The sequence below is a fragment of the Cibotium barometz genome, chromosome 36, assembly GCF_041138505.1.
Source record: "Cibotium barometz isolate CiBa-2024 chromosome 36, ASM4113850v1, whole genome shotgun sequence".
NCBI classification, from domain to species: domain Eukaryota; kingdom Viridiplantae; phylum Streptophyta; class Polypodiopsida; order Cyatheales; family Cibotiaceae; genus Cibotium; species Cibotium barometz.
Window position 1 is genome coordinate 46392872 of NC_141081.1, and position 26374 is coordinate 46419245.

A 26374-nucleotide genomic window follows, 5' to 3' on the forward strand; every position below is an offset into this window, starting at 1 on the left:
TCTCTCTCTCTCTCTCTCTCTCTCTCGCCACATGGGCACCAAGCTTTTTTTTAAAAAGGGCCTTTTTGATTGGCTACAAAAAAAGCTGTAAGCTTTTATTGTTTTGTATAAAAGGGATCCTTGGGGGTCATGTAAAGGCATAAAATCAAGATCTAAGTTGATCAAGTGTTCTTGGGCGATACCAAGAGATCGAGGGGCTACCGTGCGTGTGCCGGCTGAGCCCGTTAAGTCATGCAACAGCTATATGGAAAGTAAACAAATACCATAAGGGGAGCCATGGTTTTTGGGGCCCGAGAATCTCTCTGTGTAGGAGCGCTCTAGCTCCCTTCTCTGGTGTTGGTGTCTTCTCCATCTCTCTCAAGTGCTGAGAGGTACGCGGCAGATGCACGAGGGCGGGGCTCAGCAGACGCGCGAGGCTTCATTTTGGCTGAGCTTGCCATGTATCTCCAGAGCTTTGACAGAAACTTAGCACAGAGACTTCCGTTTGAATTTATGCTCTTTTGTGTGTGTGGGAGCATATATCGATACCAAGCTCTACACCAACTATTGGACATTGATGATGTTAGTGGGTATGTCATAGTATCTAGTCCATACTATGCATGATATATAGTCTTGTGGATGTGTACCATGAGTTTATAACTTGCCTTTTCTTTTAAGGTGAATTTAGACATGTTCCTGGATTCATCCAGGTATATAGGTTCAAGGTCCCTCTTTTTGGGTATGATTTTGAGGGTTGGTTGATGTGATCATTATTTGGCAGCTCTGCCTTGTCCAAGCCCTCAATATACGACTAAATAATAAGTGCAGAACTTTTTATGTGGTGTGTCTGACAAAATTACTCTTGTATGAGAATAGACCATGGTTTATGTTGAATCCAAGTGTTTGACAACATGTACCCTATGATTTTTTCATGATGTGTTTGGCTTGGTAGTCACTTGGTATATATGCGGGCCAACAGTCTACGATTCTTCGCATCTTGGCCATGCACAAAACTATATCAGTTTTGACATTATCAGAAGAGTTCTTGAGGTTTGTAATTCATTTCTTTCTATGTCAGGTAAAAATTGAATGGTCTGTTGTGGGCTGCTTTTTAAATTTATGATTTGGTTTTTAGGGTTATTTTCACTACAACGTGTTCTTTGTTATGAATGTTACCGACGTGGACGACAAAATTATATACACAGCTCGAAAGAACCACTTACTTCAAAAGTTTCTAGAGACAACTGAAGACCCAAGCTAGGTATAATCACAATTTACATGTTTCTAATGTGAAAGCGTTTTTCAGTAAATTTGAAATGTTGCAGTGTTTTTTAAACGCATTTCTTATTAGTGAAAGATGTTGTTTAACCTTAAAACTTTAAGAAACGAATGCAGGATAACCTTTCTGCTTGAAATTTGGACTTTTATTCTTGAAGTAGCACTGTAGCTTGAACTTTAAAATTTGAATGTTTGAAGTTTTACAATTTACAGATTACAATGTAAAATGTTCATAATTTCACTCTTCAAGTGAAGAGATGGTTCTATCATAACCAATGCCATTATGCCAGATTCCCTAAGGCTTGGCCCCTTCAAAGTTTTTAAGGCCAAAACTCGTAACATAAAGTACCTAGATTGCCATGCAAGTTTTAGCTATTCTGATGTTGAATGCTTGGAAATTTTTTATGGAATTTGTTTTGATGATCCGCTACTCTTGAATTTCTGACCTCTCTGATATTATCTTTTTGCTTTAGAAGAGGGCAGCAGTTTTCTCGTATAGTTAGCCAGATGGTTTGATAGGACTTTTCACTTTTAAAGGGGCTTTATATCTCCATTCCATTGTTTTGTTTGGAATGCAGGTGGTACAAAAGCTCATGAAAGCTTTTGAGGAAGAAAAAAAGAAGCAAGAGAAGAAGGTAATGGGTGAAATCTTTGGTTGGTGAAGCTTTTTGCTCGCAGTTGTTGGCTAATATGAGTTCTTTAAAAAAGTTTGATATTCAACCAGGTTCAGGAGGCTCAAAAGGAATTGTCAAATGCTGCTTCTAGTCGACAGAGCCAAGATTTGGAGAATGTGAGTTGTAAAGGCATTCACATGTATTCATGGACATGAGCTAGATCAAATGGAAGGGAGGTCAAAACTTTTTGGAACATGATAATGTCTTTTGTCTAACATGGCTAAGCATTTATGAGGACAAGGCTGCAGATAAGTTGGTTTTTGCTTCTAAAACCTAGGGTCTATGTGTCACTCCTCTTTTAAGAGCGGATTAGTGGGCTGTTCCTTTTTTTTTTGGGGTTTGGGGGTGGGGGAGGGGGGGGGAGAAGCTTTAGGGCACTTCAATTTTTAATAAGTGTATTTTTGCTGATATAATGCTGTTGCTGTCATGATTATTGATCAAAGCTGGAGGAGTTTCAGAGTCGGTAAATTGCGAGGTGAGTGTCCGGTTGTGAGAGGGAGGGGGCATGTTGAGTTTAAGTCTTTGAAAATAAAACCATCAATTCAGAAGAGAAATGGGACCCCTAGGAGTGCTACTTCAGAATGGACGGTTTTCATGCTGAGATGCTGATTCTGCTGTTTCTCACAGCATGTGGGTGAAGTGCTCCAAGACTTTGACTGTGTAAGCTGTGTAGAACTTCAATGCCATCTTGGAGGTAGGGAGGTGATATTAACTAAAGGGCTTGTTTTACATCAGAGAATTGTAAGGGAGCTTAGGGAAGGGTAGATAGTTTTGAACTGAATTTTGTCATTGGGAAGAGGTATTATCTGGGTGGTGGACTGTGTTTCTGAGGATTTTTCTTTTTCCAAAAAAAGACCCTTCTATTAGTTATAAAAGAATCTGCCCGAGGGCTAAAAGGCATCCCACGCTCGGTAGGGGGATGAATCCCGATGGAGAAAAAAGATATCCACCCGCTCTCTCGGCTATATCATACAATAGGAGGGGAGGAGCCAAACAGGTGGCTTGTAATGCCAGCGTATGGTACAGGTGAAGAAGGGGCCCAAAGTCAGCAGAAGGCCGCCTGCCCAGTCCGAACTCCCCATCTAGACTGTCAAGCTGTCCCCTCAAGGAGTGTATGAGAGACCAGAAATCCCAGAGTGTCTCGGGAGGCGGCACTGCCTGACCCTCAACAAAGATCTTGATGCATCGGGCTGAACCATGCAACCAAATTGCCAATCATCCCCCATCTCTGACATCTGTTCCTGCTCCGTGGCAAAGTGGGTCTGGAATGGTAGAGTACCGGCCTCCCTGAGAGCAAAGTGCTGTGGGGTTTTTTTGGGGCCATAGGTTCTGTGTGAGCCATGTGGCTGATGTACATTTTTACATATAATATAAAACACCATTTCACGAAAAAAAAAGAGAGTACAATATGTAGTGTATTGCTTAATTGAATAGACTGAAGTACAAGGGATTCTTTATGGCATGGAAACCTTATCTTCTTGACACATAGGAAAGTATATAGCAAATGGGAGAGTGCCAAGTGGCACACACACACACAAAAGGATAAGATATGTGAACAAGGGATGGTTCACACATAGGAGGCGGGCCTGGGTAAATGGGCGCACACAAGATGGAAGAGTGTAAGACATGCATACACAAGAACCTGTATACAATAAACCCCCCTTTGGAGCAGAGGTGGAGATTCCCAAGGAAAAACTTTGAAAGTTCAATGACCTCCACCAGACTGCACCATGTCTCCGTGCCGACTGAGAGGCTAGACATGTTTTACATACCAACTCAAAGGCTTACGTCTATGCAAGGCTTAGAGGCTCAACCAAGCACTCTCATGGCTTGTTTATGAACTTGGCTCAGACGCACCAAGTCTAAGCTTGAATGCATACAGACTCAAAGGTCTACGGGACCATGGCCCTACATCTTGAAACCCTTCTAGGTCGAGTATCTTTAGATGAATTCAGGAACACGCCCAAATTCACCATATAAGAAAGCGCGAGTTATAAACTCATGCTGGTAGTCATCCACAAGACTATATAACCATCACCTTCATCATGCATAGTATGGAATAGATACTATGACATCCCCACTAAAGTCATCGTGCCCAATAGTGGGTGTAGAACTTGGTATCGATATATAATCCCCCACCTCCACACACACACACACATACACATACGAGCATAAATTCATACAAAGATCTTTCTGTAAGAGCTCCAAAGATGCAGGGCAGACTCAGCCATAATGAAGCGTAGCACTAAGGGAACATAATAAATAGAAAGAATTAATACAACAAAAACGTAAATGATAGGGCATATGCACCACTAAAAATAGGAAGAATTAACACTATCAACTGGTCGCAACTCAAACGAAAAATTCACTCAAAAGCACGTACATTGGTTTCCATAATCCCCAACTCCTAAGTCCCGGAAAGGATAATTACAAGGCTTCAATTATTTGAAAAACACACACACACACACACACACACACACACACACACACACACACACACACACACACACACAAAGAAAAATGGACGAGGAAAAGGACAAAAATTTTAACTTTTGGAGTATTACTCTAGGTAGAGAACCCATAGAACAAAACGAATAAAACAAGGTAAACATTTTTAGAAATTTTTAGGGGAGTAGGAAAAAAGATGAATGCCCCAAAAAGATGTCAATGAAGCGCCCGAATGTATCGTAGACAAATCCGAGTGAACCCTAAGTAGTAGTACCAAAGTCTTCCGATCCCATGAGGATTAATTGGAAACTCCAAGGTGCCTTGAAATCCGTGAAAACGATGAGACACCTCCTTCTGCATGAAGACACTGCGTGTCACGACACTGCGCGGCGATGCCGAGCATACAGCTCTAGAAAACCTTAGGAATTCTGCAAAAAGAAAATTGTCCCAAAAAATGGAACCATGTGAACGGCCCATAACCCCAACAAATGTTCTCCCAAAAATTTATAAGAATATAATGTGTCCTTGACACCTTCCACAAGTTGCTGGGCACCTAGGGTACCCATCAAGCCTTTGTTTTTTCAGCAAACATAAGGTTTTTGGTGCCAAAAAGTGCGAATAGACCTGCGTTTTTCAACCGAGGGAAAACATCTGCGTTTTCAGCCTGGAGGAGGAGGAGGTCTTCATCACTCATTTCAGCGGAAGAGCAGCGTTTTGGCTGCGTTTACAGTCCAGCGTTTTGGGTGCATTTTTCTTGCGCGAAGGCGTTTCTCGCGCAAGAAGGGAAAGTTGTTTGGTGGCTTTCTATCGGCATCATTTGGCTTCATTTTGGCTTTGTTTTGGAGGTATTTCAGCGAGATAATTGGTTGCTGCGTTTTCGCAATCGTGTGAAACTCGGGCTTCCTTTCATTTACCCCCTTGGTATTCGCACTTGGAGCAATCATGTCTGAGATAGAGGAGAAGCAACCTAGAGACAACTAAGTTGAAGATGATGATGATGTTGACACGGAGAATATTTTACAAGAATGGTTGGAGTGGAAGATTCCTGTTCTTCCTCGGTTTCCTGCAGATCGATAGCTTGAAGGTCAGGGTCATTATGGTATTCGGAAAGTCCCGATGGAGTCTGTTTTGGAGACTAATGACTTGTTACTGATTGTAACTATACCGTATGATCGCCCATCCATACCTAAGGGGGAGAAGCCCTCGGGGGTGGAGAAAGCTTGGATCTAGAAGGAAGGGACTCAGTGGGACAGGTTGAATGCAAGGATTCGGTCCTTCATTTTCTTGAACTGTACTCCATCCGTGATTGAGCACATAAAGAATTTGACGGGAGCCCGGGAGATATGGCTTCGTCTGGCTACATTGTACAATCGAATGACCCCTATGAAGAAGGTGACGATTGAGGTTCAGATGCGGACACTCAAGCCTTCACAATCAGCTTCAATGAAGAATCACATAAACAAACTTCAGCTTCAATGAAGAATCACATAAACAAACTTCAGGCTATGTAGCAAGATCTGCTGGCAACGTGGAAGCTGATTTCATCCGAAGACATGGCCATCACTCTTTTGTCTCATTTACCCGACAGTTACAGTGGTTTTTATTCTTCTTTGATCACTTCGGGGCGGATGACTAACCTTACGTGGGAGGAGTTAGTTCCCATGGTGTTGGATCATGAGGACAAATTCCGGGACCACTCTGAAAACAGAGGGGGTTCAGAAGCTTTGACTGGACAGGCGTCCAGGAATCAACAGAAGAAAGGAAAAGGTAAGCAGTCAGATGGTAAGAAGGAGAAGACTTGTCAAAAGTGTGGCAAGACAAGACATTTCTGGAAGGATTGCCCGGACAAATCCACTGACCAGGCGAAAGAGGATTCTTCTTTTGAGTCCAATGTTTTTGCGCGGATTGCTGCTTTTCTGCATGTACTTGAGAGTGAGCAGTCCTCTTGCGACGAGGCGAGGCTCATAGTACCTACAGCATGGGAGTGGGGTGTGGACAGTGGTGCTTCTCAGCATATGTCTCCATCAGTGGAAGGTCTTTGGAATCTTCAGACTCTGGAAGTGAAGATCTTCATTGGGGATGGTTCTACTATCCCGGTATGCGGCATTGGCGCCTTTGTCTGTTCCCGAATGGGAAGGGAGACTTCTAAAGCTCTTTATGTTCCAGACCTTGGATATCGCTTGCTATCTGTGAAGGAGCTTTGTAAGCTTGGCCTTCTCGTGGAGTTTTCCGAGGATCATTTCTGGATCAGGGAGAGACAGACCAGGATGTGTATATGAAGGTTTTGAGGAGCATGGGGTGTACAAGTTGCAGGACTCCATGGCTGTGGCTCCTTATCTTCCTTCTCCTACCATTGACGCAGATCTTGATTTTGTGGTGCATGAGCATCATGTACCTGATGAGGGAGAGATTGCGGAGGTATCTCAGGGATGAGTTATTGGTGAGTGGTTGCAAGAGTACTGGTATGTCAACTATGGGTTGATATTACATGTTTTGAAGGACAGAGAGCCTACTCATGTAGGTGCTACTCTCAAACAGGAAACTCGGAGGAAAGCATCAAGAGAAGCTTGTGGCAATGGATTTCTGCCCTGGGGGTGCTTCTTGTACCTATGTTTTCAGTTTCTTTTGGTTCTTGGCATGGTGTACTAGTTAGCACAAGATTCCGAAGCCTGGATTCTCATCGGCATGGTGGTTTTGGGCACATCAGGAAGACTACACAATCAGAACATTCGGGGTGTGAGGTGTGTTACATGCATTTTCTTTATTGTCTTGGGATAGACAGTTGGTAGGTTCAAAGGGGGATTGTTTTATCTCAGAAGCGGACAGAGCTTTTTGCGGCCTCTGATGTGCAGGAGTGGAAACCCTTATCTTCTCCGATGGAAACAAGTATGAAGCTTTATCAATTCTTGAGCATTGAGCCCTTACTCGTAGGTGTGTGACACCTTCGCAAGGAATCTCTTGTATCATCTATTTTGGATATAGAATGGAGCTTCTTGTCTTCATCTCTTTATCTCTCTCTTGCGCACTTGTTGCTTGTCATTCCGTTGTGCATCTTGAAAGGAAACTACTAGCCGCTCTGTAAGCCATGCCATACCCTCTGGCGTCGCATACCGTCGGGTGATCGCCTGCGCTGCTAACTCCACGCTCGTGGAAACTGCTAGCCACTCTGCAAGCCATGCCATACCCTCTGGTGTCCCATACCGCCAGGTGATAGCCTATGCTGCTGCTAGCTCCAAGCTCTACACCTCCTGTGGCTGGTGTGCTACTCTATGGCCGTGGCACTCCCTTTTATAGGCTCTGGGAAAAGCTCCCACCATGAAAAGCACAAAATGATGCCGCTGACCCATGTTACCACGGATAGCACTCTAGCCCGTCATCTACTTGCCTATCCCTAGCATGCACATGACATTTGATAACATCTTCACTTTCTAGGAGGCCCCAGCGTTGGCTCGACTGAGAGGGGATGAGCTGGCTATCCTCCTACTGGACTTCAAGAAGCCCTACGATCGAGTTTATTGGGGCTTTCTAGAGGGCAATTTTGAGAGCATGGGATTCTTGCTACAGTGGATTCGAGGTGTGGCAGGGTTGAGGAGAGCGCTTTCCCTTGACAAGATCAATGTGACAGGGCTGCTCGTTGGCTCCATTCCTCTTTCTCTTCTTTGCCGAGGCCACAAGCAGTACTCTGGAGTCTGTCAGCCCAAAAGACTAGCCTATAGGATTTACGACCACTTATCAAGGACAAGGAGTTTTTGGGTTCTGAGTTTGTTGATGACACCGCTACGTATTTGAGAGGGTCTGCTAAGAACCTCACATGTTTTCAATGGACCACGGAGATTTTCTGCACGGCTTCAAGGGTGCTGAAAAATCTCATGGTTTCTGAACATGCCCCCTTCTTGGCTACCTAGCCCCTCCTTTGAGGGATTCCAGAGAGCGCTTCAGTGAGGAACTTGAGGTGCTAGGTAGGTTTGGACAAAACCCCCAAACAACACATAGGAGATACTCTTTTGAGCACTACACGTCTTTCTCTCATTGGCAGGGCAGTGGCGGCTAACTAGGTATTGCTAGCTACTATGTAGTAGATCATGTCTTGCTAGGCGTTCTCCCGTTCCTACATTGGACAGGTCCAACCTTTGATCAGAGAACTTCTTATGATCTGGAAAAGACGGACGGCCCTCCAGGGCCAAGGCTTCCTAGCCCATGATCATAGTTCCTACATCAAAGGGTGGGCTATGCATTGTGGACCTGACTTGCCAGAGCAGAGGCTCAGAGCATAGTGTGTAGCCTCCTTCCATGTGGGAGCCCTGGAAGGGACTACTACAACGGATTCAGGATCGGGTTCCATCCACAGAGTGCCCATGGAACCCAAGGATCATATGGATTTTCACCGAGATGCACAGGGCAAAAGAGATTTGAAGAAAAATTTGCTAGCTGCCACTTGAAGGCTTGGGAGAAACTGAGGCCTGCACTATTTCAGACATCACCGTTAGTGTTGAGGAGGGTCTTTGACAACCCTTGGTATGGAGCCCCCAGAACTTGACACCATGTGAGCACATGGACGCACATCTACAAGTGTCGTGGGCAGCTATGGATGGAGGCCCCACTAGGAGCCTTGGTGATTGGATGTACTTTTGACAGCTTACGAAGAAGGCTCAACTGGAGAGACTCGAGGGGCTCAACGGATGATCACTAATACAGAGCTAGCCATCCCTCGAGTGAACACGGGCTCAGCACGACCGATGACCGGAAGAACACAGTTGTATTATTTTTTGTCTCATAGGCCGACTTTGGCCTCTCGTAGACGTTAATATATCTTTCTTTCTTTCTTTCTTTCTTTCTTTCTTTCTCTCTCTCTCTCTTTCTCTCTCTCTCCCGCTGCGCCCCCCCCCTCCCGCTGCCTGCCCTCCCGCTACCTGCCCCTCGCCTGCCTGCGCCTCCCTTCGCTACCTGTCTACGTGTGCCCTCCCTTCTCCCGCTGCCTGCCCCTCACCTGCCTGCGCCCCCTTCACTCTCTCTCCCGCTGCCTACCCTTCGCCCCCCCTCCTGCTGCTTGCCTGCGCCTCACCCTCACGTTGCCTGCCCTTCACTCTCTCTGTTTGCCGCCCCTTTCCCCACCCACCCTTGCTCAGGCCCCCAAGACAGAGCAACATAACTCTCTCTCCTTCTTCCATGGCTTCCCCCTTGCGCAACCCGACGAAGGCGACCTTTATGGTCACAAACAAGAGGATAACAAATGTGAAAAAGGAGATGAAGGAATGGAAGGCGGAGATGGAGGGATGGTGGAAGGAGAAAGCCAACTTTCTCCAAATGGTATTCAATGAGGGTAAGTGGTGGAAAGAGGAGGAGGACCTCATAGCAGAAGTTAAAGACCTTCACGGGGAAGTCAACACGCTCAAAGGCGTAATTTCAGCTCTTTAGAGGGAGCTTGCAGAGGCTAAGGCAAATGATGGACTTGAAGAAGGTGAAATTCAGCCATCCATGATAGAAGAGCTCAAGGTTATCAAGGAACAAGTACGGGCAATTAAGGAAGAAGAGAAGCAACATGAAGCAAAGACTTTCTCATGGGTGGAAGTCATCACCAAGTAAAACCGGTCTATGGACACATAAAGCGGTAATTCATTCACAAATAACCTGGACTTATTGAGACACACATTCACAGAATCCTCGCTCCCTCGCTCAACAACACATTGGCCCCGAAGTCCGGCGCCCCTTGCGGTATTTCTTTATTGTTAAAAGGTTGGAAATTACAAAGCACAAGTGCAACAAAGCACTCTACTTACATCAGCTGAATTTTACAAATTCTAGGAGAATTTTGCCAGCATAACTGCATTAAAACTGTTCCATAACATCTCAGAATGAGTCCCAACTGACAGGCACACTTCCATAGGCATCAAGCTACCCAATGGAGTCCAAAACATCACAATTCAGCTTGCTGTAATTTTCTGCACAGGCCTGTTTTCAGCTCTGTTTTCAGCCCAAAATAACCCTTGTACTGTCCTGGAGGACTTTAACAAAGTCCTACTGCATTTTGGCATCAACCGGGCAACATAACAGCCCAAAAACAGCACCTAAACAGTGCTGAAACAGCATTGTTTTAAAGAGGTTATTACCCTCTTCTGTCCCTGCTTTGGTGTAGGAATCAACTACACCTGTTCCTGTTCAAGGAGGCAACTAGCCTTTGCATTTAAGCATGAAATTCACACAATTGTACCTGATTTTATCTGATGAGAGCATTTCCATAGTCTGCAAGAGAGAGAAAGAGAGAGAGAGGCTGTGGGGAGCAAGCTCAACCCTCAATTCCTGAGTTGTAGGGCAAGGGAATGCACCACGAATGCTGGTTTTCCTGCAACAAAACCACACGATGGCTGCAAATGAGCCTCCTTCCCCAATTTCCCACGCTTCCCTCTTCTCAATGAGGAAAATGTACCAAAATTTGACACTTGGCACATTTTTAAGCCTTTTCCACATGCAATCTTCCAGGCTAAAAATCTCCTGACTGGTTCACATTCTCACAACAGTCCTTTGCCAGCTTTTGGTCCCCTTGACATTCCGCACAAACTGACGCGAACACTTTTCAATTCCGACACTGCCAAAAATAGCAGTTCCCTAGATTTTAGGGATGATGTCATCTGCATTCTTTCTGGTCTCCTGACCATCTTTGACCACTATGGTCACTTCAGAATTTGCTTAGAATTCAAGATACATTCACATTTCGATGGCGGCCACTTACTAATGTAAACTGGTCTATACCCTCATTCAGTGGCCATGTCCTGGACACTGTCATTCATCTTTCAGTGCCCATGTCCTGGACACTGTCAATCATCTTTCAGTGCCCATGTCCTGGACACTGTCAATCATCTTTCAGTGCAGTTCTCAGGCTTAGCCAACCATTGGTCCAAAGTCCCACTGGCTGACCCATTCTGACATTGCAATGGCCCAAGCCCTTCCAAGAGATCCTGGGGGAAAGCAACAGCAACCAAAGAGAAAGAAAAGAAAAATATATATATATATTTATAAAGAAATGTAAATAAGGAAAACAACTGCAAAAAGTTTCACCTCCTGGTGACATACCCCCCTCTTGAAAGAAGCAAGCGACCTCGATTGCAAGTCCACATGCAAACGGATGACACAGGACGATCACAAGATTCCCCAGGTGATTAGTGTCATCGCATGTATCTCCTGCCAACGGATGACACGGGGCGATGATAGGAATTCCCCACTACCATTTGTGCCATCGCAGGTTCAAGCCTTTCAAATACATGTTTCCCAACACAGGGCGATAGCATATATGTTGTACTATTAGTGTCACAACATGTAAATCATTCATTTGAAGCGTAAGAGATACAACTTCAAAGCACTGAAAGTTCATTCATTGATTAAGTCATTGACAACAAATGTCAAAACTGTACATTGCCAAACATATAATACAAATGTACAGGTCATTCAGAATTCAGGTTCAAAAAGCATATTAAACCATTGCAGGTTCTAACAGGAAGGCTTCCTTGTAAAGTTGCATCAACTGAGGTGAATCAGTCAGTTCAACCTCATCCATCCATTTAGCATCCATTGGTGAATAATTTCTGAATTTCACCAAGTATCTTCTTGCAACTTGTCCTTTCACTTTTCTGTCTTTATGGGCCAGAATCTGCTCAGGAACCAGAATTTCATCCAATTCCTCCACTTCAGGCTGTTCCTCTGGCACCATATCTTCTGACACATTGCCAATAAAAGGCCTCAAAAGGCTCACATGAAATGCATTATGTATCTTCCAGGTTTCTGGCAATTTCAGCCTGTATGCTACATCACTTATCTTCTCTGAGACTTGGAAAGGACCATAATATCGCATACTTAGCTTAGGAAACAGACGTTCCTTGCCCTTTCTTTTTCTCAGTCGTGCCTTTTCAAAGCGCAATAAGACCCAGTCATTCTCTTTAAATAAGAGCTCTCGACGATGCATGTCAGCAGCTCTTTTCTGCTTAGCTTGTGACTTTTCCAAGGCATATTTGACCTTCTTATACGCTTCTTGCCATCCCTCAACATACCGATCTGCTTCAAATATCTTATCCTTTGTCTGCAGAATGGGAGGTACTTTCTTGCCACCTTCAACAATTTCAAAAGGCGCCTTGCCAGTAGAGGAATGCACTGTATTGTTGTAGGCATACTCTACTAATGGCAAATAATGCTCCCAAGCTGCCTTATGTTCTGACACATAACATTTCAGCAGATCCAAGACAGTAGAGTTAGCCTCTTCAGACTGCCCATCAGTTTGAGGATGAAAAGAAGATGAGAATTTCAAGGTCGTGCCCATATTCTCAAACAATGCTTTCCAAAACAAGCTAGTCATCCTTGGGTCTCTATCACTGACTATAGACTGTGGCATACCATGGTATTTAAAGATATTCTGCATGAAAATCTTAACCATGTGCTCGGGCTTTATCTTCTTTCTAACAGGAATGAAGTGTGCCTGCTTACTGAATCTACATATTATAGTCCAGATTCCATCATTCCCTGTCGTTGTCCTTGGAAGATCAAAAATGAAGTCCATGGCAATACTTTCCCATGGTCTCTCTGGAATAGGCAGTGGTTGCAATAACCCAGGTGCCTTCTGTCTATCAAACTTGACTTTCTGGCATACTAGGCAAGATCTGACATAAACATCAAGATCACGTCTCAAAGCTGGCCAATAAAAGAAAGTCTCAACCGCTTTCACTGTAGCATCAATGCCTCGATGTCCAGCATATGGTGGAGCATGACTTTCTAGCATTACTTTCGGCCTTAACTCCTTAGTCACACATAGCTTTCCATGCATCATGAGAAAGCCGTCTTTCAGAACATAGTGATCATGATGTTGATTATTCATTAGCTGCTCATAGATTCTGGAAAAATCTTCATCACTGGCATACTGCTCTTTCATATCATCCAATTCGTGGTGATAAGAAATAGAAACAGCTGACACTTGTGGTTTGCGAGACAATGCATCTGCAACCACATTCTTCTTGCCTTCCACATGCACTATCTGAAAATGGAACATTGACAGAAAATTTGCCCAGCGCATGTGTTTCTCTGACAACTTTGCCTGTGTGAGAAAGTATCTGAGCGTCTGATGATCCGTTTGCACAACAAAATCAGCACCAAGTAAATAGTGTTTCCAACTGGTAAGTGCATGGATCACAGCTAACAGCTCTTTCTCATAAATCTGATAGTTCTTCTCAGTGTCAGAGAGTATTCTACTCTCATATGCCACGACTCGGCCATTCTGCATTAAGACAGCACCAATGCTGTTCCCACATGCATCACACTGCACAACAAATGATTTAGACAAATCTGGTAATGTCAACATAGGATCTGTAGTCATTTTCTGTTTCAGGCATCTAAATGCTGATTTTTCTTTATCTGTCCATTGCCATTTAATGGCCTTCTTTTCAAGCGCATGTAACGGTGAAGCAATCTCTGCAAAATGCCTTACAAATCTGCGGTAGTAAGAGCATAAGCCAAGAAAATTGCGAACATCATGCACAGTCTGTAAATCTGGCCATGAAACGATTGCTTCAATCTTGGCAGGATCCATTGTGACACCATCCTTTGATACAATGTGCCCAAGGAAGTGAATTTCTTTCAGAAAGAATTCACTCTTCTTGCCATTAATGAGCAATCTGTTGTGTTTCAGCTCATTAAAGACTGCTGTCAGATGGTCTCTGTGCTCCTCTTCACTCTTTGAATAGACTATCATGTCATCAAAGAATGTGCCCACAAAGCTTCTGTAAGGACGGAAAATTCTGTCCATCATTCTGTTAAATGTGGCAGGAGCATTTGTCAATCCAAAAGGCATGACTAAGAACTCATAGAGACCAAATGTAGTGCGAAATGCAGTCTTGTGCACATCCTCGGGTCTGATTCTAATCTGATGGTACCCACTCTTCAAATCTATCCTGCTAAACATTTCTGCTCCTTGCAAACGGTCAAGAATATCATCTATGCGCGGAATCGGAAATCTATTCTTGATCGTGTTCTTGTTCAAGGCTCTGTAGTCAATACACATTCGCCATGAACCGTCTTTCTTTTGTACTAGTAACACAGGTGAACAAAACGGGAAACTACTGGGCTGAATTAGTCCCTTCTCTAACAGCTCATTAACCTGTGTCGTAATCTCTTTCTGCTGGGCTGCACTAACCCTGTACGGTGGCCTATTGGGCGGACTAGACCCTGGAATAAGATCTATGGCATGATCCTCTGGCCTCTCAGGAGGTAACTCTCCTGGTAAAGACTCTGAAAAACAGTCTCTGAACGTATCCAAGAAAGCTTTTCTACCTTCGTCTAGTGTAGACAAATCAGTTTCAACTTCATTCACTTGCTTTGCAAAAACCAAGTACGCAGAAAGATGATTTTTCATTACTGAAGTTATAGCAGAAGCAGAAATAACTGGGACAGACTCTCCTTTCAGCTTCACATCCAAAACATGAGTCTTGTCCCTATGTACAATTGTGATTTTCTTGTTGAAAGCATCCAACACTGCATGTTTCCTATGACACCATGGAATTCCCAACAAGACATCACATCCTTCCAAGGGCATGATAAGAAACTCCTCTGTGTCCACATAACTCTGTATATGCATGCGAAGTTTGCCAAGTATAGGAGTGACAGGAACTCAATGCCCAGGGCATGCCAAATCAGCCTGTCCAACTGGTCCCATCTCTTCAGCACGAATTCCCAACTTGGCTGCCAATGCTGGTGAAATAAAGTTGGCTCGAGCACCAGGGTCAAAGAAAATCAGCACTGTAGCATCTCTGATTTTACCCCATGCTCTGCATAATTCTGTAGCATTATCACATGGCTGGTCACCAACCATGTCAGGTACCAATCCTGCACTCGGCATTGTCTTCTTCTTGGGTGGCCCTTCTTTATCCTCGGCATCTTTTGCTGGCTGTTGTGGGCATTTTGCAGCCATATGCCCTTTCTGTTCACAGATGAAACATTTCCCAGCTTGCATCAATGCCTTTCTCTCTTCAAATGACTTGCCATATAGTGGCCTCTTCTGTCCTTTGCCTTGACCAACACTTTTCTGAGGTTGTGATTGCCAAGTCTTCTTCTCAAATGGCTTCTTTCTATAGAATGGTCTAGGTGGGAAATCCCTCTTCATAAGTGGTTCCTGTTTGCCCTGAGGTTCCTTGTTCACTGTGTTCTTAAAGCCACGTGAACCTCCCTGTAGCAATGCATTAGCCATGTTTGCATTCTCAATGAGCTGAGTCATATTAGAAACATTGGTCTTAATGCAATAATCCCTGATTTCTTTGGGCAAACCACAGCAATACTTTTCTATTTGCTCTGACAATGGCACTGTTCTGTAAGAAGTTACTGGCAAGAGTGCATCCCAAAACTTCTTATTATACTCTTCCAAATTTACACAGTTGGCTGCATCAAGTTTGTGCCATGCTGTCATAACATCCACTTCAAAAGTATTTGTAAGCCAGGCAAAAGAGAACTGCTGTTTAAACTGAACCCATGTAGCAGGTGCTTGTCCTTGCATCAACAATGAGGTCCACCACTGTAATGCATTACCTTTCAAGAAAGTAGCAGCCTTCCGCACCTTAGAAGACTCCGTAAAGTTACCCCCAGTGTATGCTGCATCAAACTGCTGAATGAAAGTCAGCGCTTTCAATTTGTCCTGCATCCCACTGAAAGTCTCAAACTTTACTGCTTGACCTCCTTCTTTGTAATCCTTTTGCACCTTTTCTGCATCAGTCCTTACTGCTCTTTGTCCACTAGGTTGAGAAAATTCAGCCACACTGACAGGCGCTGCAGGCCCCAAAACTGGACTAAAATAAGTTTGAAATCCGGGCTGCACACCTATATTGGCATAAAGAGGGTTCACAGGTTCCATAGGCATCATTCCTGGTGACCCTCTTGACATCAATCCTGGCAAAACTGTGGGTGGTCTAGCCATGGCCTGGAAAACAGATCCACCACCAAAATAGCCAGGCTGGGAAGCAAGGAATGGAGGAATGGTCGGCATGACCCTTTGCACATTACTTTCCTGACCATTAAATGCATGTACCTGTGCCTGTGTAACATGCTGCACTGGATCAGCTGCCACTCCTGGTGTCTGCTCTACATGCTGTGGCATCCTTGGCATTTGTTCCTGTGCCCTCTCAACTGCATGCTGAGATGATTCAGCCTGGGAATCCCCTGTCCTTGACTGCAAATACCTCTTCATCCTGGGATTCTTCACCAATTGTTCAAAGGTACCAACCATGCTCAGGAGCTGCGCATGAAATAAATCCTCTTGTTCCTGTTCTTCCTCTAACAAGACTGGCTGTACTACTGGCTCCATGCGAGCAGAGGCTGACACCTGGGCACCTGTCACCTCTATATGCTGTCTGCGAGTAGAAGAGGAACTCTCTTCGGCAGGGAGCTTGCCTTTCCCTTTGTCTGTCATACTGTCAACTGAAAGTTTAAGGGAACCTGTATCCAAAGAAAGAGACCGTACTCTTTCTCACCTGTAATCGGTTGTACCTCACTATGTGTGTCTCCTGTTCACCCAATCCAATCCGTGTCCGGGCTCTTGCAGAAAAGAGGACCCTATCCCGGCAATGGAACCATAAAACCGGTCTATGGACACATAAAGCGGTAATTCATTCACAAATAACCTGGACTTATTGAGACACACATTCACAGAATCCTCGCTCCCTCGCTCAACAACACATTGGCCCCGAAGTCCGGCGCCCCTTGCGGTATTTCTTTATTGTTAAAAGGTTGGAAATTACAAAGCACAAGTGCAACAAAGCACTCTACTTACATCAGCTGAATTTTACAAATTTCTAGGAGAATTTTGCCAGCATAACTGCATTAAAACTGTTCCATAACATCTCAGAATGAGTCCCAACTGACAGGCACACTTCCATAGGCATCAAGCTACCCAATGGAGTCCAAAACATCACAATTCAGCTTGCTGTAATTTTCTGCACAGGCCTGTTTTCAGCTCTGTTTTCAGCCCAAAATAACCCTTGTACTGTCCTGGAGGACTTTAACAAAGTCCTACTGCATTTTGGCATCAACCGGGCAACATAACAGCCCAAAAACAGCACCTAAACAGTGCTGAAACAGCATTGTTTTAAAGAGGTTATTACCCTCTTCTGTCCCTGCTTTGGTGTAGGAATCAACTACACCTGTTCCTGTTCAAGGAGGCAACTAGCCTTTGCATTTAAGCATGAAATTCACACAATTGTACCTGATTTTATCTGATGAGAGCATTTCCATAGTCTGCAAGAGAGAGAAAGAGAGAGAGAGGCTGTGGGGAGCAAGCTCAACCCTCAATTCCTGAGTTGTAGGGCAAGGGAATGCACCACGAATGCTGGTTTTCCTGCAACAAAACCACACGATGGCTGCAAATGAGCCTCCTTCCCCAATTTCCCACGCTTCCCTCTTCTCAATGAGGAAAATGTACCAAAATTTGACACTTGGCACATTTTTAAGCCTTTTCCACATGCAATCTTCCAGGCTAAAAATCTCCTGACTGGTTCACATTCTCACAACAGTCCTTTGCCAGCTTTTGGTCCCCTTGACATTCCGCACAAACTGACGCGAACACTTTTCAATTCCGACACTGCCAAAAATAGCAGTTCCCTAGATTTTAGGGATGATGTCATCTGCATTCTTTCTGGTCTCCTGACCATCTTTGACCACTATGGTCACTTCAGAATTTGCTTAGAATTCAAGATACATTCACATTTCGATGGCGGCCACTTACTAATGTAAACTGGCCTATACCCTCATTCAGTGGCCATGTCCTGGACACTGTCATTCATCTTTCAGTGCCCATGTCCTGGACACTGTCAATCATCTTTCAGTGCCCATGTCCTGGACACTGTCAATCATGTTTCAGTGCAGTTCTCAGGCTTAGCCAACCATTGGTCCAAAGTCCCACTGGCTGACCCATTCTGACATTGCAATGGCCCAAGCCCTTCCAAGAGATCCTGGGGGAAAGCAACAGCAACCAAAGAGAAAGAAAAGAAAAATATATATATATATTTATAAAGAAATGTAAATAAGGAAAACAACTGCAAAAAGTTTCACCTCCTGGTGACACCAAGACTCAAAGGAAGATGGATGAAGCGGAGAAGTGGATAGAGGTCGCCAAGAAAAGGTAAGGAGATAATAACCCCTACACTTACAATCATTAACATGACTTTGGAATAGGAACAACGAAGACGTACACGTGCTTTGCATGTGAGGATTACCGGCCTTAAAGACGGGGATAAAGTTGAAGAGGAGGTGAAGGAGCTTATGGTGTTGATGGGGATTGACAATCCGGCACACGCAAAAGCCTGGACAGTGGGCAAAAAAAGCGGAGGCAACGGGGAAACATCAACCCGCTGCAGTCGGGCTCTTGTCTCTCTACACTCCTCATCATACCAGCTGTTCTGGGGCATACACCCAGAACGTTGTCTCTGTCCAGGCTGAGTATGTGGATATGCCTCTCTCGCTGCATCCTATAAAGTCTCTATCAGTATATGGGTCAGCTCCTCCAAAGGTCTCCCTGGCTCCTCTGTGTACAGATGTCTATAAATCCCATCTCTATAGACAGCATCAGTCTCTGAAGTAAAAGTATATCGAGTGTGATCTGCCCCTCGTGTCCTCTGAGTTGTGGTAAAGTGAAAAGAGATGGTCAATGTCAACAATGCATGATCCACTACTACCCCAATGGGCCGAGATCCAACTGTGAAGTCCTCAATGCATGAAACAAAGCTCGGCATAGCCATAACATAATCCACTGTTGCCAGCTTTAATTTGGTCCCATAGGTCTCGCACCGTCATGTAGAGCGTCGGTCCACAATGACCACTCTCCCTTCTCTATAAAATGCTATCTTTCTCTTTTCTCTTGCCGCCCTAATCTCTGGCATGACTTCCTTCATATGTGCAAGCTGTGAAAGAGTAAGATCGTCACCAAGAAAAATGCCTGTATTCTTTAAAGTGGGTCGCCTCTTCAAGAACTCCTTCGCCTCAATAGAGGGGAAGCGAAGTATGAGAGCTCTTTCCTAGGTTGCTTTGGGAGTCACTATTCACCGACAGTCACGTATTGCCTTCCGGCGCCTTGTGCGAAGGAAGAAGCGGGCCTTCCTTGCTCAGCTAGAGCAGGAATTATACCAGTTGTTCTTGAGCCAGGATTCGAGGGAGGCTTGCATTTGTTTCATGAGTCCTCCCCTGCTTTGGCCATCACTTCTACAGAGGTCTGGGGTAGTTATGCAGCATCTCTATATACAGTTCCTGGACAGACACCTTTTCCTGACCCGCCAGCACCATGCCCACAGACATGTACTTTCTTTACCGTAGAGATAGTAAGGAAGGCCATTGATAGGATGAAGACTGGGAGAGCATATGATCATGATGGATTGGTCGTTGAGCACTTTATCCATGCGAGAGACATGCTGGTAGAGCTTCTAGCAGTGATGTTCAATCGTGCTATGTGAAGGCTTACCCGAGACTTGGAGTATGTCCACCATCGTGCCTATCTTCAAGTTAGGGGACCCTATGGAGCCAGGGAATTATCGCACTATTATCATTGGTCACACACTAGCACGATTGTATGCATCCATTCTTGAGCAGCAGTTGAGTAGATGGGCATAGAGAGAGGGCATTCGAGCAGAGGGACAGGCAGGGTTCAAGAGAGGTTTCTCTACTCTTGACTACATCTTGACTTTGCGGGCCATTATTGAGGAGGGTAGGTCGCATGGGCGACGGATTTATTGTAGCTTTGTGGGCTTCCGCAAAGCATTTGATACAGTGCCCAGAGCCAGATTGATGAGGCGATTACAGGAGATGGGGGTACCCACATAGCTCATATGGGGGATTATGGCTTTATATAGATCAGTTGCAGGATAGGTACGCACCCCAGAGGAGGTCTCTACTTTGGTTCACTCCACTATAGGAGTGAAGCAAGGTTGCCCGTTATCTCCTTCATTGTTTGGTATGTATGTGGATGAGGCTTCTGACTACATTGAGAGATTGGGGGACAGAGGAGCCCAGCTAGTAGGTACATGGATCCCACTATTGTTATATGCTGATGATATTGTGTTGATCTCTGACTCCCCTAAGAGTATGCAGCGTCATCTAGATGCTTTACATGAGTTTGCACATGATAGTGGATTGTCTGTCAACCTTGGCAAAACCAAGGTTATGGTGTTTAACACCACGCCACAGTGGGTTAGGCGATCAGCTCCCACATTTACATATGGGCAGGAGATTGTGGAGGGTCTAGGATGCTCCCAATACCTCTAGATAAAAGAACACTGTTAGGGTGGATTTTGTTTGGCGCATTTTTCTACTTACAAACTCCATCTTTTTCAAGGTTTGCGTGTTGAAATAACCCACACCTTAAGAAAAGTGAAAATTCTTCCACGATGGCCTGCCAAATTGAGAGAGTGTGTGTGTGGACATAAAATTAAATCCATGAGGGCCTTCAAAATTGTTAAATCCAATTTTCAAAATAGCTCTTTGTTGTAGATATTTAGCTGAAACCTGCATTTAAATGCATTTTAGGTCCTTCACCATTTAGTCTTCAAATCGAGCTTATAAGAACTTTTAAAACCTGTTTTTGAAAGCGGTCTCGAACATTGTAGCTTGTGATACACATCAACTGTTACAAAATTCCTTCACAACATCAGATTAACGTCATTTTGAATCATTCTGATCCAATCAATTTGCTCTCACATGCAGCTAATTTCCTCTTGGTGTTCTAAAATAGGTTCAAGCAAGATTAGAAGATAATATTGATACAGGAGGTGCCCTGGTTGCGCTTCTAAGCTTAGCGAGTCCGGTCAACTCTTACATTGATAAGACGGTGAGACTTTCTGCTCCCTTTGCTATAATTCATTTGGAAGCTGATGGATGCTTGTAATAATGCTTCAAAGAATTTAGCTTTCATTTGACTTTTAAGGATATCAACAAGTGCATGGGAAGTGCGGCGCTAGTTTCATAAGTTGTTTTTGTTGAGAGGATTGGGATACACGATGTTGCCTGAGTGGTTCATCTCAGTTGCTGTAAGGTCCCGAGTTCAAACCTTGCATGTGTATGATTATAATTTATATCAAGTATTCGTATGCAATGCATGTGAGATACGAGCTACTGTGTGGCTCATTGTTTAAACTTTTTTTTTTTTTTGAAAAAGATCCTTCCATTAGTTAAAAGTAGTTGCCTGAAGGTTACAAAGCATCCTATGCTAGGTAGGGATAGATATACGAAAGGGAAAATATCCCAAAGAAAATACAACCTCCTGCTCTGTAGGCTATATCATACCATAGGGGGGTCAAAAGCCAATGGTAGCCTGGCGTATGATGCTGCTACTATCCTCCTCCTGCCATAGTTGCAAGAAGGCTGCCTGACGCAGTCCAACTTGTCCGAGCTTCCTAAGTCCCACAGTCTTAGCAGGTGACACCGCCCAGCCCTCGAAGGTCTTGTTTCAATGGGCTCCCACCAAAGTCACCAAGCTCTTGGAATACCAAGTAGTTACCACCGACTTCTCCCCACCACTAGGAGTGGAGCTACTTTTGAAGTCGTGTGACGGCCACATGATCCACAACCATATCCAGTTGGACAAGAAGGTTGAGCACAAGATCACTTACCATGTCTAGGAGTGCTACCAGATTGCCCGAAACCTAGAGGTCATGGACCTCCACCAACTTCTTCCAATAGAGTGGAGCTACTCCCCGTGAAGTGGATGGCCATATGACTCACAACTGCATCTTGTCGAACAAGAAGGTTGAGCACAAGATCACTTATCACACTTAGGATGTTAATATATCAAGCTCAACTAGTGCCGTGGACATTGATGACCCACTTGGGTTTCCACACTTATGCCATTAGTATGGTTGGTGAGATTATAGTTGATATGCCACTAGTGGATGACAAGATGTGTGATAGCCACTTTGGAGTACTAGAGTTATGGCATAGTTATAATGCAAGCTCATATAGTGGAGTTCACACTATGGGGACTGACCATTGTATGTTATTGTAGAAGAGTATTTTCCCTTTATGTATGTACTCTTATCTTTTAGTTATATGGTTGTAGAGAAAAATTGAGTTACCAAACTCCCTGCTCTATGCTAGAGAGTGGAAGTCTGGGACTGGGATAGCAATGATTTGGCCTCCTTACGAGCATAGGGCTGTGCTACCCTCCACCGTCTTGTATCCCATCGCTGGCCTTGAGTACCGTGCTACTGCCCCTCGTGTAAATATCCTCTATGCACCTTGAGTGGTCATCAGCCTGAGCACTCCCCCAAACCTGCTGTGTGGCCATGCAATCCCAAATGCAGTGGCACAATGTCTCTTGAGCTTTCCCACAACAAGGCCATGTCATCCGGTTGGCCAACCATACGCCCACCGCTATCCGCCGATGTGCAAGAAACCAAATAAACATGGTGATCCTCTGGGGCCACTGGCCACTCCACAACGTGCACTAAAAGTTTGTAAGAAACTCTCTAGAAAGGCCTTGTCTCCGCCAATGCTCTACTCTGCTGGGGTGCCAGTAATACGTGTGGTCTGTATTTGACGGCTGACCTGCGCTGTGTATTGAAAGGGGGTCCCAGGATAATCTGGTGCTACAAAGGGGTCCCGCCAGAACGACGCACGTGGATCCCACTGTAGTTGGGCTAACGGGTGTCTCTTCGAGTGCCACAAACTCTATGCCGGCTTGCCCACAATAGTTGCCTTGTTCGGATCTACGTGCCATACCTTGCCAAGCGATCTAACAATCTGCATTATCTCGATACAACATGCTCTCACAAGGTCAGCCTCTGTCAATACTCTCCGTTGCTTGCCATCATCAGCCACCTCAAGTAGATACATCCAATGGACTCACAGGAGCCCCTCATTGCAATAAGTACCTCATGTAGCGTTAATGTGCCCATCAAGAAAGGGGCTGGGGAATCATGTTGCACACGTGTCCACTCCGAGGGGATGGCCTGCTTGTGTCACAGATCATTTGCTGGCCCCCCTTATCCCCTTGAGTCCCTCAAGCTAAGCTTGCTTTGTAAGCTGTTGAAACTGCAACCAAGGTTCCTAGCTGGTTCTGCTGGTTTACGAAGGAGAAGACAGCACAATATATTGTGAACCTTGCAACATTTACCGTCTCCTCATGTCTTTTTTTTTTTTTTTCCTAAAAAGTTCCCAAGTGATGGCAGAAATTGTCTCAATTCAAAGATTATTTGCTTATTTAGCAAATTGTTGATTTGTTCTCTTTTTGTTGGGGTGGGTGATAGAGGGATGATAGCTCAAGGCCTATTCTTGTGAGGAAGCCAGCAGAATTTATCACAAAGATGCTGGTGATATTTGGTAAGCAGCTGACAAATTGAGTTCTTGGTCTTTTCAAAATTGCATGATAAAAAAATCTTCGGGTATTCATTATCTTGTTTTAACAGGGCTCTCAAATGCAAAGGAAAATGAAATTGGGTTTGGCTCTGATGCGGTGACGTCTTCTGGAAGTCGAGAAACGCTTGTGGTATGCTTCAAATTTTGGGTGCTTGGACGCACACATACAGACACGAGTCAGACATGCACACACACTTGGATCGGGGAAGACCAGCTCTGCCATATCAACGTCAGAGAGTTGTGGATGACCCCGCGATGCCATCAATTTCTCTAACAGTCTTTGAGCTCGCCACGTGTATGAGACAGCCTCCTCGAGTTCTTGGGTTGACTCACACTCTTCATATTTTGTTACTTCTCATTTTTTTCCTCCATAGCCAATTGCATCTTGTAAGCAGCCTTCCACATTATTTTGGAGAAAGTAATTTCTCTAAGTGTGGGTGCGTTGGCTGCCATGTTCTATTAAAAAATACAATGAAATAAAATCAACAAATCTTTCTTTTCCATAATCTAATGCTAGCTTATTGTGATTTATTTAGCCAATTTTAGTAGAGTAAATTAAAGATTGCACATAATTATCTCATTACACAACATATTGAACTCACTCCTCTTTTACTCATTCCTCATGCAGAAAGTTAAGCGCTCTCTCTCTGTCTCTCTCTCTCTACAAAGAGTACAACAAAAATGAACTACTAATGACTAAGTCATACTCCATCAATATTCAATGCCCTAAATTGAAATTGCCTAAATACAATAGTCAATATCAAGGCAATGCCCAAAAAAATTCCATAGTCAAATCACTAGTAAACCACTTGTAGTCCAAAACATAGAAATGCCAAAATCAAGGACATTGAGACCTTGGATCATACTCGTCTGAACTATGAATGTCAAAGTGATACTCCACCAATAGTCAATGTCCTAAAATACAGTCGAATAATAGTTAATATCTAAGCAATGCCCAAAAAAAATATCCATAGTCAAATCACTAATAAACCACTTGTAGTCCAAAACATAGAAATGCCAAAATCAAGGACATTGAGACCTTGGATCATACTCGTCTGAACTATGAATGTCAAAGTGATACTCCACCAATAGTCAATGTCCTAAAATACAGTCGAATAATAGTTAATATCTAAGCAATGCCCAAAAAAAATATCCATAGTCAAATCACTAATCAAGCACCAGTAGTCAAAAACATAGAAATGTCAAAATCAAGCACATTGGGATCCTGGCTCATACTGGTCTGAATCTGTAGTATCATCCTCTGTTGGTATGCTAGGTCCCACCAATGGAGTCAAAGCTATGTCTCCAAATCGCTTAAGATGGTGATTATAAACTAGTGTATCAAAGTCAATAGACAAGTAGTGCCGATGTAGCTCTGCACATATGACTCCTAAACCACCGCAACCTGCAAATATATCAATCATTGTGGTACGCTCTAGTGTGAAAGTCAACAACCACCACCTAGTCACCAATATTCCAAATTAAACCATTATTCAACAAAAATTATTATATGATAGTTGAGACATTCCACTATCATAATCCGCAAGATCTTTAGTGTCTTATGACACACCTGTAGAAGTCCAGGCTCCTGCAACACCTTGCAATGCACACTGACCGACTAGGTCACCATCATCTAGATCCACTAGAATCCCTGATTGGGCATCGAGGCCTTCTTGTCTATAGTCTCCCCACTCTGCCTATCATACACGGGTCGATTTCCTTTTCGATAGAACATGCCCAAGAGAAGCACCTCCACCTACAAATCCGTGCAAGTATTACCTTTTTCTAGCAATCTAGTACACACAAGTGATTAACAAGAATACAGAGAAAAAATATACCCACTCATGTGTGCTCTTATGCACATACCCTTGCGGAATCAAAATGAGAATGGTTTGCTTGAGCTTAAACCCAGCTATATAGTGGAATGACCACAAACAATGCCAAAATGATCTATGGAGCACAACGTAATATACCATCCATCGTGCCAGAAATAGAGAGGCTAATGTAGCCACCCTTTTCCTTAACTTTTGAGAGAACTCATTCCATGTAGGTACCTACATATTTTCTCATATCTTTTGTATCAAAAGAAATGCAACTAAAAGTTGTATATCAAAGTCAAAAAACAAATTGCGTACCACATCCATGGATATCTTTTCAACCAAATAACTCGTAGGGAAGTTTGCAAAGAAAAGAGACACGATTGCATTGCTCTCTTCACCATTTAGGAAAAAGCCTCGTACATCCACATTACATAAGAAATGCACAAACCTAATTTCAATGATGTGTCAAACCTAGATGTCAATATGTGGCTAGTAACTTAAGAGAGGCATAACTAGTCATTGCTTACCATGACTCCTGACCTCCAAGACACTAAGCAATGTAGATGCAATTGATGTTTCACAATTTGTTAGTTTATCATCTATTCATAAAATATCAATGTTAAAAGTAGTTCTTTCACAAAAAATACTTCATCGCAAAGCCTATGTTATCATAAACTAGAAAGTTGTGCACCTTCCTTGTCTTCCTTAGTCCTCTTGGAAGATTACTTGCATGCTTTCTTTGGAGGTTTCGTTTGCATGAACTCCGATCGTTTCTTTATGGAAGAACTGGTTGATTGAGACACCTCTTTGGTATCAGCC

At 43.9% G+C, this 26374-nt stretch overlaps 1 protein-coding gene across 4 annotated transcripts; it reads left to right on the top strand.

Moving 5' to 3' along the window:
- The first annotated feature begins 883 nt into the window (after positions 1-883).
- LOC147617959 (uncharacterized) lies at positions 884-24241 on the top strand. 4 transcript variants are annotated; one of them, XM_086776231.1, is made up of 7 exons: positions 884-1029; positions 1115-1240; positions 1836-1892; positions 1982-2047; positions 21115-21210; positions 23627-23699; positions 23786-24241. In XM_086776231.1, the coding sequence occupies exons 3-7, from the start codon at positions 1851-1853 to the stop codon at positions 24007-24009; spliced, it is 501 nt and encodes a 166-aa protein (XP_086632357.1). In that variant the 5' UTR covers positions 884-1029; positions 1115-1240; positions 1836-1850; the 3' UTR covers positions 24010-24241. The 4 variants fall into 4 exon arrangements, 2 of the variants coding, with proteins under 2 accessions (XP_086632357.1, XP_086632356.1); XR_015262281.1 differs by lacking the exons at positions 884-1029; positions 1115-1240; positions 1836-1892; positions 1982-2047; positions 23786-24241 and adding exons at positions 4782-7120; positions 7232-7310 and having other exon boundaries at positions 23627-23656; XM_086776230.1 differs by lacking the exons at positions 884-1029; positions 1115-1240; positions 1836-1892; positions 1982-2047 and adding an exon at positions 5003-7120.
- Positions 24242-26374: the final 2133 nt, after the last annotated feature.